This window comes from Pan troglodytes, chromosome X, assembly GCF_028858775.2.
Source record: "Pan troglodytes isolate AG18354 chromosome X, NHGRI_mPanTro3-v2.0_pri, whole genome shotgun sequence".
NCBI lineage: Eukaryota > Metazoa > Chordata > Mammalia > Primates > Hominidae > Pan > Pan troglodytes.
In genome coordinates, this window is record NC_072421.2 from 122816834 (window position 1) to 122833594 (window position 16761).

The following is a 16761-nucleotide window of genomic DNA, read 5'->3' on the forward strand; positions in this document are numbered from 1 at the left end:
CTGATCAGTTAGCCATCACCAATGCTGAGGCAATACCATCCACTGGCAAAAAGGGTATTACTCACTGAAGGCTCAGATGATTGTTAGCATTTTTTTTTTTAGCAATAAGCATTTTTTATTAGGGTCTACACATTGCTTTATACAATGCTATTGCACACTTAATAGACTACAGCATATTATAAACATAACTTTTATATGGACAGGGCAACAAAAAATTTGTGTAATTTGCTTTATTGTGATATTCACTTTATTTTGGTGGTCTGGAACCAGACCCACAGTATCTCTGAGGTATACCTCTATCTGTAATTTCAACTATTTTGAAGGGCCTTCAAACAAATGAGAACTGTTACAAATAACATCATATATGTGATCCTCTCTGAAATTATAATGATTACCTTGATCAGTCTAGGTCAAGGAAGTAAACCTGTGACTTTGTGAATCATGACATAGAGTTGTCTCCTAGGGTAGATGTACCTTAGTGTGGGCACCCCATTCCAGGGTATGCTCCTCAGTTCCATAAGTAAGATGCTCAATTTGGTCAGATACTTAAATGATACCAGTCTCTCAGAGAGTAGCCTGTAGCAGTTTAATACAAAAGGGATCAATGTATAAATCTGAGTGTTATCTCGTTTTTCTTTTTCAATAAACATAACTGTCAAAAAGACTGCAGCAAGTAGGATAATGATCACTGAGTTTCCTCCATAATTATAAGTTATACTGGAACATATAATTATCAGGGCACATAGGTCAACATGGAATGAGAAAAACTGGGATTTTGCTTGAGTGATTTTCATAGATATTTGTCATGGAACTTTTGTGGCTTAATGCATCTATCACTACAGGTATAGATCTGGCTAGAGGACTGGAATGTTCTTATTCATTGGCTAGAACATCTTTTATGTTGGAAAGGTTCGTAATATCAGTTTCAATTTGTACTCTCTGATTCCTGTTTTCTATGTTTCAAATTGATCACTCCTCTTCTTTTGACCCATTTTTTAGATACATTTGGGCTACCTAATAGGTTATAGGCAAGTTTTGTTCTTCTTGGCTTTGGATTAAAAGACATTTTTGTTCAGTATAAGTTTTGCACATGTATTATCATGTCTACAATATGTTGATTCTGTTAGTTTGAGTCTCAGAGTTATGAGGAAATGTGCCATTCTGGCTGTAGAGTTTAATTTTAAGACCATGGATTTTAATCAGATATTAATTCTGGCTTCCTAGAATTAAAACACTAGCTGTGGGTCCTTGTAAATGTTATTTCATTCTCTTAAGCCCCAATTTACTTATTCCAAAAATGGAAGTAATACTGTTACTTAACTCACACGGTTGTGGTGATGATTGCATAAGATAATACACACAAAGTATCCACAGGGCCTAGCACATTGTAAGTGCTAAGAAGGTATTCATTATTTATTACTGTATAAAAAGGTCAGAAGAAAAATTTTTTATTAGCACCATTATTATTGTTTATAAGATGAATACACAAAAGACTATAGAAAAGAATCGGTGAGCAACTTTAGCGTTAGTTTATAGGAAATCATTTCTACCTTCACTTAATACGCAACAATGATTAGTGCCAATTTGAAAATTAGAGCTGGCAATATTGATAACTGCTTCTCTTACACCTGAGTGCCTTTTTATATGTCTAGAAAAACAGTTCTGCTCCTTCTATTTATTCAACACTTGGCAAGTTGAACCGTCCAAGTATGAAAATATTATTTTCAGGGAAAACTGTTATCTGATTATCCATATAGAGTGATAAATACATTAAGTTTTTAAACATATTTCTGAGTCACATTAAATTTTTCCATTGCTAAACTAAGAAGATATTATTATTATTATTATATACAAAATCATTTACCCTCATAATTATATCCTCCTAATATGTGTTTTCATATTTCTGTATATTCCAAATACAGAAATTATGTTTCATTTCTAATCAGAGGCAGATGATGCCTTCAGTACCCAGAAGCCAACATAGATCCTGGAAATATCACAAATGCCAGCACACACATAGTGTCTCCTTGCTGGTGTCAGATGTGTAGCTCTAGCAAAGAGCATCCATGGAAATAGCTGAAAAATAGAAGGCAGGTAGGTGGGGGACCAGATACCAGCTTCTAAAATCATAATGGAATGAAACCGCAAGAGGCAGTTGTCCAATGAATTGAGAAATACAATTCAACTGGATATGGCAGAACAGGGTGACCTGGTACAAATCTTGGCCAACCAGCCAATTGGTAAATAATAGAGAAACATCTTTTATCAATTTCAGGTTCATTTTTCTCCTCACTGTCCTCATCTAAATTCTACCCATTGTTCAAATTCCAGTTTAAGTCTCATTTTATTTAATAGTAATATGGGTGATGACAAAAATAGTATTTACATATATGTTCTTATTTCATCTTTGCAACAACTCTTTAAGGAAGTGGATCCTCAGAAATGTTAAGAAACTTGACAAGCTATTTGTCCAAAATAGTATTGATGAGTTTAGGACTTGTGGAGAATTCGGCTCTTATGCAAGATCCATGTGAAAGTTTGTAGGAGGTTTTTGGCTAGGTGAGTCTCAAGTTTGAGGGTCAAAGCATGACTAGACATAAAGTTTTGGAAATCTTTAGCAATTAATGATGATAGCTTATAACAAGAGAATAGATGAGATCACACAGAGAGAGTCTCTGGAATAAGGCAGGGTGTCTGAGGTCTGAGGGATCTTAGGACAAAACTCAGGAAGACACCGGTATTTAAAAGGTGAATGAAAGCACAGCAAGCAGCATAAAGAAACTAGGAAGGAGCAGCTAGAGGGGAAGAAAATCAGTAGAGTTTGGTGTCACAGAAGAAAAGAGAGGACTGAATTTCAAAAAGGGATTGGTTGAAAGAGTCAAAGTCTACAGAAAGGTCAAGTTAAAAGAAACTTGTACTATTGGGTGGGGAAAGAAACTTGAACATGCTCTTACTGTGATGGGAAGGAGCCAGTGAAGAGGAAGAGGCTGAAACAGATAAGAGAATGGAGCGCTATGAATGGATCAAACTCCCCGAGGAGATGGGAGAGGCTGGTATCCAAACCACAGGTGAAGAATTTAGTTTTAAAGTTGAAAAAGAGAAAAATCCTTCCTGTGAGAGTGAGTGAGGCAGGAACTATGAAGGAGGCTTGAAGACAGTGTGGCTACTGAGAAGTATAAGAGAAGGAACTGAGCAAACAGGCAAACAGCAGCCTTCCTTCCCCCACACCGTAATAGAAAATTTATTCATATGGCTTTTGGTATCCTCTTGAAAGCCCTCAGAAACATCTGAGATCCAACATCATTACTAGTATTCACTTTTCTCACACATGTTCACACACATTTTCTCATCATTCATCAGAGCATTCTATCTCAGGATGCTGAGGAAACAAAAATATGTTACAGCAGTCTGAACTAAGTGAGGTATATAGTCCCAGAGGGACATGAGTATGGGACTTTAATCATATCCTCTGTGTCCGTATCTGTGGGCAATTATTTAAAGTCATTTTGTTTTTGACAAGTTGTCTTACCCATTATCTTTATGTTTTTAAAATTTGTAATACAAATAATAATGTATAGCCAATTAATAGTTTATGCTATTTTAATGTAAATTTTTAATAAATAACTAAGGAACGCTCTCTTAAAAAAATACTTGTAACTGTCAATTGGGGTATATATTTAGGACAACTTAAATTTATACTCTGACATTACAATCCTCAAACTTGGCCCAAATAAACTCACTACTTATATTAACTTTGGTTCAGTTTCTTCCTTTTAGGTTGACCAGGCTAAGTTCTGAAATGTCTTCTCCTGTTCACCGAATTAGGTCATGCATCCTAGTAGTGGCCTCCTGTTTTTGATAGCTCCCTGTCTTCCCAGAACATCTTGGTCTGGCTTCCCTTCCTGCCTTATCTACTCAGCCATGGTAGTGGTGCTTTTTCTAGTGTCCCTGGTTAGCCTTCACCTGTGGTTTGAATCTTGTAATCCCTCTAACAGCTGCCAGCCTCTCACTTCACTCATGTACAGGGCATACAACTGAGCCTGGTTCTCACTGTTGGCCCAACAAGGGCATCTGCTCCACCAGCTTGTACCCTATTCACTTCCCTGAACTGAGAGCCTTGCAACTTTATTTTCTTCCATCTACACCTACATCCCCCTACTCCTCCAGTCTCCAAACCCCACTCAGAAGGTCTCTGAGCTCCTTTCACCTGTGTCCAGAATTTGTGGGTTCTTGGTCTCACTGACTTCAAGAATGAAGCCACGGACCCTCGCGGTGAGTGTTACAGCTCTTAAGGTGGCGCGTCTGGAGTCTGTCCCTTCTGATGTTCAGATGTGTTCGGAGTTTCTTCCTTCTGGTGGGTTCGTGGTCTCGCTGGCTCAGGAGTGAAGCTGCAGACCTTCGCGGTAAGTGTTACAGCTCATAAAAGCAGCGTGGACCCAAAGAGTGAGCAGTAGCAAGATTTATTGCAAAGAGCAAAAGAACAAAGCTTCCACAGTGTGGAAGGGGACCCGAGCGGGTTGCCACTGCAGGCTCCGGCAGCCTGCTTTTATTCTCTTATCTGGCCCCACCCACATCCTGCTGATTGGTGGAGCCCAGTGGCCTGTTTTGTCAGGGTGCTGATTGGTGTTTACAATCCCTGAGCTAGACACAAAGGTTCCCCACGTCCCCATCAGATTAGTTAGATACAGAGTTTACACACACAGGTTCTCCAAGGCCCCACCAGAGCAGCTAGATACAGAGTGTCGATTGGTGCATTCACAAACCTTGAGCTAAACACAGGGTGCTGATTGGTGTGTTTACAAACCTTGAGCTAGATACAGAGTGCCGATTGGTATATTTACAATCCTTGAGCTAGACATAAAGGTTCTCCACGTCCTCACCAGAGCAGCTAGATACAGAGTGTCGATTGGTGCACTCACAAACCTTGAGCTAAACACAGGGTGCTGATTGGTGTGTTTACAAACCTTGAGCTAGATACAGAGTGCCGATTGGTGTATTTACAATCCTTGAGCTAGACATAAAGGTTCTCCACGTCCTCACCAGAGCAGCTAGATACAGAGTGTCAATTGGTGTATTTACAATCCCTGAGCTAGACATAAAGGTTCTCCATGTCCTCACCCGAGCAGCTAGATACAGAGTGTCGATTGGTGCACTCACAAACCTTGAGCTAAACACAGGGTGCTGATTGGTGTATTTACAATCCCTGAGCTAGATATAAAGACTCTCCACGTCCCCACCAGACTCAGGAGCCCAGCTGGCTTCACCTAGTGGATCCTGCACCAGGGCTGCAGGTGGAGCTGCCTGCCAGTCCCGCGCCGTGTGCTCGCATTCCTCAGCCCTTGGGTGGTCGATGGGACTGGGCGCCGTGGAGCAGGGGGTGGTGCTCGTTGGGGAGGCTCGGGCTGCACAGGAGCCCATGGAGTGGGTGAGAGGCTCAGGCATGGCGGGCTGCAGGTCCCGAGCCCTGCCCCGCTGGAAGGCAGCTAAGGCTCAGTGAGAAATCGAGCGCAGCGCCGGTGGGCTGGCACTGCTGGGGGACCCAGTACACCCTCCGCAGCCACTGGCCCGGGTGCTAAGTCCCTCATTGCCCGGGGCCAGCAGGGCTGGCCGGCTGCTCCGAGTGCAGGGCCCATCAAGCCTACGCCCACCAGAACCCCAGCTGGCCCACAAGCGCCACACGCAGCCCTGGTTCCCGCTCACGCCTCTCCCTCCACACCTCCCTGCAAGCTGAAGGAGTGGGCTCCAGCCTTGGCCAGCCCAGAAAAGGGCTCCCACAGTGCAGTGCGGGGGGCTGAAGGGCTCCTCAAATGCCACCAAAGTGGGAGCCCAGGCAGGGGAGGTGCCGAGAGCAAGCGAGGGCTCTGAGGACTGCCAGCATGCTGTCACCTCTCAAACCCACCTTCCCTTTCAGAGCAGAATTATGTGTGTGTGTGTGTGTGTGTGTGTGTCCATTCCACTCCGGGTGTGCAAATAGCCACTTTATCGTCTCCAAAAAACCTGCCCTTCCCTCTCCGTCTCTGGGCTCACTGCAGTTCCCAGCTCAGCCGCTTGGCGGCTCTCCATTCAGGAAGTGCCTTCTCAAAGGAAGCTGGTCCCAGCTGGCCTTGCGGCATGACTCAGCTTTTCTCTGTGATGTGTCGCGGAGTCGCCGATAGGGTTCGGTGTGGCGAGGGGGACCTGCTTCTCTCTTTGTGAGACAAGGGAGTGAGGGAGGAAGGAGGCCAAGGAGGAGGCCAGGACTGAGCAAGGACTAAAGTAAGACTGAAAGGGGAGGTGAGGGGTGGACTGGTTGTCGGCAGCAGCCGGTACCGGAAGCGGCGGCGGCAGCCGAGGCAACGCACCGTGAGGCAGCTGCTTGACTAGGCCGCAGCCGCCATGGCGATGAACTTTGGGGACCATGCCAGCGGGTTCCGCCATGATGATGTGATCAGGTTCATCAACAATGAAGTCCTCAGGAACGGCGGCAGCCCAGCCTTTTACACGGCCTTCCGCTCGCGGCCGTGGAACGAGGTAGAGGACCGGCTTCAGGCCATTGTGGCCGACCCGCGGGTGCCCCGTGCCATTAAGAGGGCCTGTACCTGGAGCGCTTTGGCTCTGAGTGTGCGAGTGGCCGCGAGGCAGCGGGAGGAGCTGCTGTACCAGGTTTGGCGGCTGCAAGGGCATGTGGAGGAGTGCCAGGCGACCTCCTGGGCTCTAACTTCCCAGCTGCAGCAGCTGTGCCTGGAGCATGAGGAGGTGGCAACACAGCTGCACCTCACGCAGGCTGCCCTGCAGCAGGTGCTGAATGAGCGTGATAGGTTATGCGGGAGGCTGCTAGAAGTTGAGAGATCCATGCAGGTCTATCCGATGCCTCAGGATTTTGTACCCGGTCCAGAAGCCGGCCAGTATGGGCCTGTGGCCGGGACTTTAAATGCAGAACAGAGTGAGGCGGTGGCCACAGAGGCACAGGGAACGCCACATTCGGAAGCCCAGGTAGCAGCCCCAACAGCTGTGTATTACATGCCTGAACCCCAGAGTGGCAGGGTCCAGGGCATGCAACCTCTTCTGCTAATGCAGGCACCTCATCCAGTCCCATTCTATATGCCTTCACCAATGGGACTGCCATACTCAACACCTCTACCACCCCCAGTAGTAATGGAATCAGCAGCAGCAATTGCACCACAGATGCCTCCTGCAGGGATCTATCCACCTGGTCTTTGGGCCACAGTGGGGTCCCAGGAGGAGACGGCCCCTCCGTGGGACCAGAAGTGCCATGGCCAGGATGGATATCCTGAGAATTTCCAGGGAGTGTATCACCCAGGAGATAACAGAAGCTGCAACCAAAAGGAAGGTTCTGAGTGTCCCCAAGGAATGACCTCCCAAGGGGACAGCAGCAGCCACAGCCTGAAGAAAGATCCAGTGATGCAAGAGGGCACAGCTCCCCCAGAGTTTAGCAGGAGCCACAGCCTGGAGAAAAAACCAGTGATGCCCAAGGAGATGGTCCCCCTAGGGGACAGCAACAGCCACAGCCTGAAGAAAGATCCAGTTGTGCCCAAGGAGATGATCCCCCCGGGGGACAGCAGCAGCCACAGCATGAAGAAAGATCCAGTGATGCCCAAGGAGATTGTCCCCATAGAGGACAGCAACAGCCACAGCCTGACGAAAAATCCAGTTGTGCACAAGGAGATGGTCTCCCTGGGGGACAGCAACAGCCACAGCATGAAGAAAGATCCAGTGATGCCCCAGAAGATGGTCCCCCTGGGGGAGAGCAACAGCCACAGTCTGAAGAAAGATCCAATGATGTGCCAGGAGATGGTCCCCCTAGGGGACAGCAACAGCCATAGCCTGAAGAAAGATCCAGTGGTGGCCCAGGGCACAGCTCCCCTGATGTATAGCAGGAGGCACAGCCAGAAGAAAGTGCAAATGATGCCCAAGGAGATGGTCCCCCTGGGGGAAAGCCACAGCCACAGCCTGAAGAAAGATCCAGTTGTGCCCAAGGAGCTGGTCCCCCTGGGGGACAGCAAGAGTCACAGGATGAAGAAAGATCCAGTGATGCCCCAGAACATGGTCCCCCTGGAGGACAGCAACAGCCATAGCCTGAAGAAAGATCCAGTGGTGCCCCAGGGCACAGCTCCCCTGACGTTTAGCAGGAGACACAGCCTGAAGAAAGTGCCAGTGGTGCCCCAGGGGACAGCCTCCCTGGGGTTCAGCAGGATCCACAGCCTGAAGAAAGAGTTAGTGATGCCCGAGGAGATGGTCCCCCTGGGGGACAGCAACAGCCACAGCATGAAGAAAGATCTAGTGATGCCCAAGGAGATGGTCCCCCTAGGGGACAGCAACAGTGACAGCCTGAAGAAAGATCCAGTGGTGCACCAGGAGATGGTCTCCTTGGGGGACAGCAACAGCCACAGCCTGAAGAAACATCCAGTGATTCCCCAGGGCACAGCCTCACTGAGGTTTAGCAAGAGCCACAGCCAGAAGGAAGATCAGGAGAGGCCCCAGGCAACCCCTCTGGAGGATAGCAAGAGCCATGGTGTGAAAAATAGCCCATGGAAACACCAGCCTCAGGGGCAGAAGGTCAAGGAACAAAAAAGGAAAAAGGCCTCAGAATCCCAGCAACAGAAGCCTGCCTCATGCTCCATCCCAGTGAATTGGGCCTGCCCATGGTGTAATGCCATGAATTTTCCACAGAACAAGGTGTGCTATAAATGCAAGAGAGTCCGTATGCCAGTTGAGAATGGCAGCGTTGACCCAGCGTAAACTCATTGATTTCAGGAAGGTAAGTAAGATGGAAGCACTCCAAAGAGAAACCAATTTCCCAGGACCCCCTTCTGATAAAAAAGTAACTTATTTACTTAACAGAAAATTTGAAACCAAAATTGTAGAGAAAATTAGATAAAATAATCCATTATCCTATTACCCAAATTAAGTACTTTTTATCATTGTGAGTATACATACACACAAATACGTATGTATTTATTTTCTTATTTTATTCATTTATTTGAATAAAGAGAGACTACTTCTGAGTATAACACTCAGTCTTTAATTAGGGGATTTCTCCTAATTGCTGTCAACTTTTTCAGGTAGTAGATTGTGGTTGGCTGATACTAATTGGTTGACACCCTGGAGAAGCTGAAGTTATAGTTATAAAGCCTGTTTTAAATCAACCATTTTCTGTTTTTTTTTTTTTCTCTTAACCTCCTTTTCCTGAAAATGCCATGTATTTGGCTGGGAGCAGCCATGTGATTTTAGAGTTACAGGCTATATTGTATTCTAGAAACACTGCTTTTCCTTGCAAGTGCTATCATTCCTTTTGAAATTACTGCAGTGTTGATTTTTGCTTATTTTTGTTTTATTAGTTTTACAGGTGAAGTCCTGTTTTTGTGTCTTAGCTCCACCAAACTTGCTTGTTTCTGAAGAAGCTGAACCTGTGACATTAGAAGATCTGCCAAAGCCACAAGAAGTAACACCTCACTGATGGACCCACACCTCACTGAGACCCCAACTGGCTGCAGTCAAGAAGAGTGAAAGGAAGTCAGGGAAGAAGAGATCATTTGACACTCATTAGGGGGAAAAGGGAGAACAAAATTGTTTTTGTAGAGTTGAATTTTTTCATTGGTGTGGGAATTAACTTAGAAAAGTTTGGGGAGTTGTAGTGTTAAATTCTATAGATGGTAGCAACTTTAATTAATTTCATTTAATTCATTAAAGAAATAGTTATTGCCTAGTATGTTTTGGGAGATAGACTTGTATGTTATTATCTAGTACACACAGCATAATCTTTTATTGTGAATTTGGTTAGAAGATAGGAAAGAGCATAATTTGGCATACACATTAGATCAGGGATGTATTCTTTGCCTTGCATATAGCGTGACCTTGGATAAAACCAATTGAAGTAACATCCAGATCCATTTCTGTGGTTCTGGGGCCAATGCGAAAGAGACTTTCATGAAAGGTTTTTTGTTTTGTTTTTGTTTTTTATTTTTTGGAGAAATGAGGTCTCATTTTGTCGCCCAGGCTGGAGTGCAGTGGCATGATCATCATAGCTCACTGCAGCCTCAAACTCCTGGGCTCAAGTGATCCTCTGCCTCAGCCTCCCGAGTGGCTGTGAGCCACCATGCCCAGCCCTTATGAAAGGTCTTGAGTAACCAAACTGCTTGTCTCATTGGTCTCAGGTGAGATAAATGAGCAGTGACAAAGTTTGGGAAAGTGTCCTCACAAAAATGCAGGCAGAGCTTTTCTGAATTCCTCTGCTGATTTCCTCCTTTGAGAAGGATAGCTATTTTCCTGGTTGCCCACCAGCCTGCCTGAAAGACCTGGGGTGTCTTGAAGAAAAACAGTGCTTTGGGGAGTGTTCACTACACACGCTAGCTTTCAGCCTCAGGCTGCCCCCATCCCAAGTCCCTTTTCAGTCAGCAGTGGATGAAGAACAAAATGGATTCCAAGGACAAACATTGGGGGCACCAGGTTATGGATGGTGTTTCTCTTGGGAGGATAAATTGGGTTAAAAATAGAGCTAGACTGGGGCAAGCACTCTTGGGAATACCCCAGGACCCCCACCTCTCCCTCTTTGGTGTGTTCTCTGCAGGCTTACCCAAGGCAACTGCTGCAAGGCAAGGAAGGAGCCAGGGTGGAGCCCAGGGGTGGTTGGTTAGATCTGCCTTCAATCCAAGCTAAAGATGTCCTTGAGTTTCCCAATGAGATCCCACCCAGCTCACCAAAATCAATGTTTGTCAGGGATTTTCTGGGCCTAACTAGTAATAAAGAATGTGCATTTGACTGCTGTGTCTTCTGTGTAGTGTGTATCTCAGGGCAGGTTTGCTCAGAGGTGGCAGCTTAAATCCGCATCTGCCCTTCATCCCACTGAAGTGAAGAAAAGTTCAATCTCATTCACTATTGGAGGGCTCCTCCTCTTCTAAGGAGTTACCCAAGAATGGGGGCAAGGTACTATGTGGACTTAGACAATGATTCCCCCCTACACTCATTGTCTAAGTCCACATAGTACCTTGAAGGTGGGCATTTCTGCTGCTGTGGGGCCAGTGGGAGATGGAAATGTCTGCTGATGGTGGAAGCCTTGATGCCTAGGGTCCAGCCTCCTTACATGCACCATGTAGCCATTCTCCTTTGGGGCCCTGCTTTCTTTCTGGGGTCTTTGCATAGAGTAAGGGGTGCTTAGTTATCATGAGCAGAAATCTCCTTCTTTTCTTTCTGTTCTCTAAGTCACTCTTCTGTCAGCATAATTCTTTCAAGATGTTCAGGATTAAAGAAAACCAAATACAGGCTGGAAGCATAAACCTCCCCTAAGATAAGGCAGGGGAAAGATCTGGGCATCTTCTTGGAATGAGTATGGTGAGATAAAGGGTGAAAAACAAAAATAATCTTACCATACCAGAAATTTTTCTCAGAGATGTGACAAACAGTAAGGGCTTTGTTTACCTGGGACAAGAGTACAAGAAAAGAAGGGGGCTGTTGGGGAACAAACACCTTAACTTTTGTTGGGGAGAGGGACAGATGCTATAATATTTTGTATATCCTAATGGCTCCTGTATGTTTGGAAATATGGGTATGTGCAGGTATTTTTTCTTTCCTACTGGGTCTAAATCTAGAGCTGATATGATACAGGAGGAAGAGTAGAAATTGTAGTGGTGGAGGAAGAGGGGAAGGACTCCAGGTGCTGCCAGTAGTGATGGTAGGAGTGGGCCTGGTGCTGCTGCCTTGCAAGCACTTACGGAGGTGGTGGTGATAGATGAGGAACATGGGTATTGCTCTGAGCAAGTGAATGCAGGGGAAGTGGGAAGAGGCCTATTAGAGTCTTTGAGGGCCTCAGAACAAGAGAAGCAATATTTTCTCTTACTGCTCACCCATTCCTACACTTCTTCATACCCTGCTAGTGAGCCTAGGCAGGAGCAGCATTGCCTTCACACTCCCATTTCCATTTCTACCCTTTAATATAAAAGCAGAATCAAAAGAAGCAGCTTGAATAAGGGCATGTCCTGTGTGTGGGACATCAGTTGGCAGGATCGAATGTGGAAAATGCTTCTCCGCCCGCCTCGGACTCCCGAAGTGCCGGGATTATAGGCGTGAGCCACCATAGCCAGCCTAAAAAGCACTTTTTAAGGGACCTTGGAGTTTTTCCTCAAATGGCTCAACCCTGCAAGCCGGACTGGTCCCAGCACCCCTACCAGAGAGCTACAGTCAATGCTAGGGGTCCAAGTGCCCCCAGCAGACTCCCCCCAGCTTTCTCCTGGAAGAGGGTTGGGGCCAGCAGGGAATTCTGGGGTTGACACTCATGGTCCAGGAGCCTTCTGGTGCCCAGAGGGTAGAGTGGAAGGTCTGGGGGTGCTCAGCCCTGCTGTGTCCTGGACAGGCTGGTCCCCATGGAAGCTCAGAAGGAAAGTGTGCAAGAGCAGGTCAGGAAGGGACCTAGTGGTTCGCTCACTGCCTAACACCCAGCGGTGCTCTCAGCAGCACCCAGCAGCACTCTGCTTCGCGTGGCACTGCTTGCAGAAGAGACGGTTGTCCAGGGGGTAGCAGCCTTGGTTCCTGGGCTCCACAGACAGGAGGATCCTGCAGTCCTCACACCTTCCAATTTACATGGAAGTTTCTTCCCATGCACTTGATTTTGAAGGCATCTTTCCCATCCCGAGGAATAATGGGATTCTCACAGATGCTGCATACGGGGGCGAATTTCTTGTAGAATTCGTCTAGGCAGTACATCTCGTTTTGGCTGCCCAGGGCAGAGCTCTCATCCTGGATGCACCGGGCACAGGTCACACACATGAAGCAGGAGGGGTGGAAGGCCTGGCCCAGGGCCCTGATGATGTGCTCCCGGACCACCTGGCCACACTTGCCGCACTTCTCCAGCGTGTCCTGGTAGCAGGGTTCGCAGAGGGGTCGCCCATCCTGGTAGAAGCTCTGCCCAGCTAGCTGGCGGTGGCAGGTGTGCCACGTGAAGCACTGGGCATGGTACTGCCTCTTTATGGCCTCCACAGCCAGCTCTTGGGGAGGACACGGTTTTGTGGCAGAAGGCACAGATGTCTGTGGACGACTCTCTCTCAACAGGCTCTGCTGGGGAAGGCGGAAGCTCTTCCTCCCCAGGCCTGAGGGGACTGGGCCCAGGCTGGACTGAAGGTCCCTCCACTGGGGCCTGTGGTCGGGGTGGGGGCGAGGGCAGGTGCAACTGCTCTAAGTCTGCAATGAGTGAGGCCCCCATTGGAGCAGGAGCCTCTTCTTCAGAAGACAGGAGCACTGGAGGGGGCAGTGGAGGGGGTGGGACGAGGTCCAGGTCAGGAAGTGCGTCCTCACCATCCAGGACAGGAGGAGGGGGTGAGCATCCTCCATTGGAGAGCTGCAGAGGTGCAGCTGGCACTGTGGCTGCAGCCCTGCCAGGGGGTGCCCAGGGGCTGGGCTTTCCTGCTAAGCCAGCTCCGGGTGCCTTCATGGGGGCAGGAGCCTCCCAGGGGAGGCCACATCAGGCCTCACAAACCGCCTGCCTCCCTTCCTCAACCACAGCTAAATCGCGGCACAGGGGTGCAAGGGTGATAAAGACAGACGATGCCACACTCTTCTCAGGCTTTGAGGCCATGGCTTCAGCTCCTGGTGTGGCTGGGATCCAATTCTCCTGGAAGGTCCGAAGGCCCGGAAGTTCAGGCCAGCTCCACTTGTCAGCCCGCGCCCGGGGGCTGCCATCCGATGCCCTCATCCATAGGATTCGACCACCTTGACTTGGTTAACTGGAGGTTGCTTGCTTGAACCACTGCCTCATGTGCTTCGATAAAGTAATGCATGAAACCACCAACTGGAATAAAACTTAAAAATTCACTAGAAAACAGTGTAGGCTCAGCATTTGACAGCCAGATAGAGTCTTCTCAGAGAAATTTCCATATTTTTATTACCATCTAGAAAAAAGTAATACTCATCGTATTAGTTTGCTAGGGCTGCCTTAGCAAAGTACCACAGACTGGATGGCTTAAACAACAGAAATTTAGCCTCACAGGTTTGAAGGCTAGAAGCCCGAAACGAAGATATTGGCAGGGCTGGTTCTTTCTGAGGGCTATGGGGGGATACTCTGTTCTAGGCCTTTCTCCTGGGGGTGTGGATGTCTGTCTTGTCCCTGTGTCTCTTCACATTGTTTCCCCTCTGTGTGTGTCTGCCTTTGTCCAAAATTCTGCTGTTTATAAGAACAGCAGTCATATTGGATTAGGGGCCTCCCTAGTGAGCTCATTGTAACTAATTAAATAAGGTCACATTCAGAAGTACTGGAGTTTAGAACTTCAACATGAATTTTTCGGGGGGACACAATTCAATCCATAACACTAATAAATATAGTTTTTCTACTTAGACATCTGAATTCTAGAACAATTAAGACTATTAAAACTCTTGGAACTCTTGTGTAGTATAGGGGATAAACTGATTTTGGATCCTAGCACCGGCAATTGCTAGCTATGTGATATTAAGCAAGTTGCTTATTCTTTCTCTGACTCAATTTCCCCATCTATAAAATGGGAATAATTATACCTACAGAATACAGGTGTTAATTAATATATGAAAACATGCTTAGCACGTACTAGTTTCAGTTTATAAAACCATTTGTATGATTATTCTTCCTTACCCAGAAGTAACACTGAAACCCAACTGATTGGCATTAAACAGGCAGTCTCTCTGAATAGCTATCAAAAAATACATATATATGGACATGTACAAATTTATAGTTTCTCACTAGTGAATGGCAAAGCTTGTTAATATCCATGATTCATTTAAAAAAACAGTATTCATTTGGCAGAGAGGAACATAGTGCTAAAGAGTCTTGAGTTCCGTTCTATCGAGGGCAATTAACTTCACTCATTATTTCCATGGTTTAACCAATTAAGTGAGTCAGTTACAGACCAATTGGTACACATATCACCCATTGAATATACCAAAAAACATTGCAAGATAAATCAGCTTTTTAGTTTTTATGGTAATTTCATCTCTTGGTGCTCCCTGTTCTATAAAGAAGAGAAAACATCCTTGATTTTGGAGGAAGTGAAAATGTAACTAGCAACACATTAATTTGATTCCAGCAGCTAAAATTTCAGTTGAATGCACTACAATTTCTTTATAATTGCAAGCATTGTGGTGTGGCTAGGCTACCATGCCTTTTTCTCTGACTGATCATCTTCCTATACTGTAATCAGATTCTGAGGATCAGTCTGTAGCTAAAATAAGAGTGATTTTTATTGTTGATTTCATATAATTAATATGTGAGGGTAGTACATTGGAGCTTTTCATTGTAAACACTACGGTAATTGATCATTCCAACTATTGGTTTGAATAACTTAAATGTAACCTGTAATTTCCACAACCTGAAATCAATAAGGTACATTTATTTTTAATTAAATGGTTGCAAAAATAAAACCTAGGTAAAATGTGCAAATAAAAACAATAATTTAGTTTTAAGTACTGTATTGGTTATCTATTGCTGTGTAACAAATTACCAGAATTTAGCAGTTAAAGTAATGCACATTTATTATCTCAGTTTCTGTGGGTCAGGAATCTGGGTATAGCTCAGCTGGGACCTCTGCTTTAGGGTCTCCCACAAAGCTGCACTAAAGTTGTAAGCCAGGGCTGGGAGCTCATCTGAAGTCGCCACTGTGAAAGGATCCATTTCCAAGCTCACTCATGTAGTTATTGGCAGGTGCGGTAGACAGAATAATGATGTATTATACACTGAAGATGTATGTGTCCTAATCCTTGGAAAACATGAATATGTTATTTCACATGGCAAAGGAGAATTAAGATTGCTAATCAACTATCCTTAAAATAGGGAGATTATCCTGGATAATCTGGGTTGGTGCAATGTCATAATAAGGGGTATAAAAGGTGGAAGTGAGAGGCAGAAGAGTAGTCAGTATGAGAGTGATGCAATGTGAGAAAGATATTCATACACTTATGAATGTTCCGTACTAATTTTGATAGGGGTATTGAGTTCTTAACTTACTTTGTGTCGACTGCAGGTCATATCCTGTATTCAGTGAACCACATACCCTAACATTTTTCATTGCAGAATTAAATTGATCAAGGATTTCATAGGAAAAGTAACTAAAGGACTTAAATTATAGACTATTACAAAATACAGAAACCTCTCCTAATCTCTTATCAGAGACACAGAAACAGAGCTTTAAATTAAATAAGCTGATTCTTGAAAACCATGTACACAAAGGTCTTACATGTGTCTAAGGCCTTCAGCTCTTTTTCGTGGAGTTTATCATGACCCTGAATAGCTCAATATTTAGACATGTAGAAACAAGTCTCAACTGAGAAAAGCCACTTCTCCCCTAATTTGTTATAAGTAAAAGATTGATTGCGAGCACTGAAAGTGAAGATTATGTAGTGAGATTTTTCCTCAAAAATGACAACTTGACAATGATTCAAACTGGACATCCTTTTATCTTTATAAGAAAAACAGCATGAATATGTTGATTTAATTTCCTCATCATAATAATGAATTACATGACCAGCTAAAACACTGTTAAAGAATTCACATATTATCATATTCCACCCCTGGGAATACTTGAATGCTTTATAGAGCTACTTTGAGCTAAGATTATATTTAAAGAACCCACAAACATATTTTTATTTGGAAAAAAAAAACTCACTCTATGGCCCTTTGTTATATTCCTCACTTTTCAAAGAAAGATATGACATTCTTTACTAGATTGGAATGAGTAACTCACCTTTTGTTTTGCCTACAGTTTGCTTTTACAGGTTGAATGCTTTATGTTTGATTAAAATAATTTAGGA

General features: G+C 45.3%; 1 protein-coding gene and 1 pseudogene across 1 annotated transcript; one reads left to right on the plus strand and one right to left on the minus strand.

Moving 5' to 3' along the window:
- Window positions 1–6084: 6084 nt before the first annotated feature.
- Window positions 6085–10757, plus strand: TEX13C (TEX13 family member C). The gene is made up of 2 exons (XM_003317669.4): window positions 6085–8758; window positions 9339–10757. Exon 1 carries the CDS (start codon window positions 6376–6378, stop codon window positions 8737–8739), a length of 2364 nt encoding a protein of 787 aa, XP_003317717.2. The 5' UTR covers window positions 6085–6375; the 3' UTR covers window positions 8740–8758; window positions 9339–10757.
- Window positions 10758–12440: 1683 nt separating this feature from the next.
- Window positions 12441–13564, minus strand: LOC473769 (filamin-binding LIM protein 1-like; annotated as a pseudogene).
- Window positions 13565–16761: the final 3197 nt, after the last annotated feature.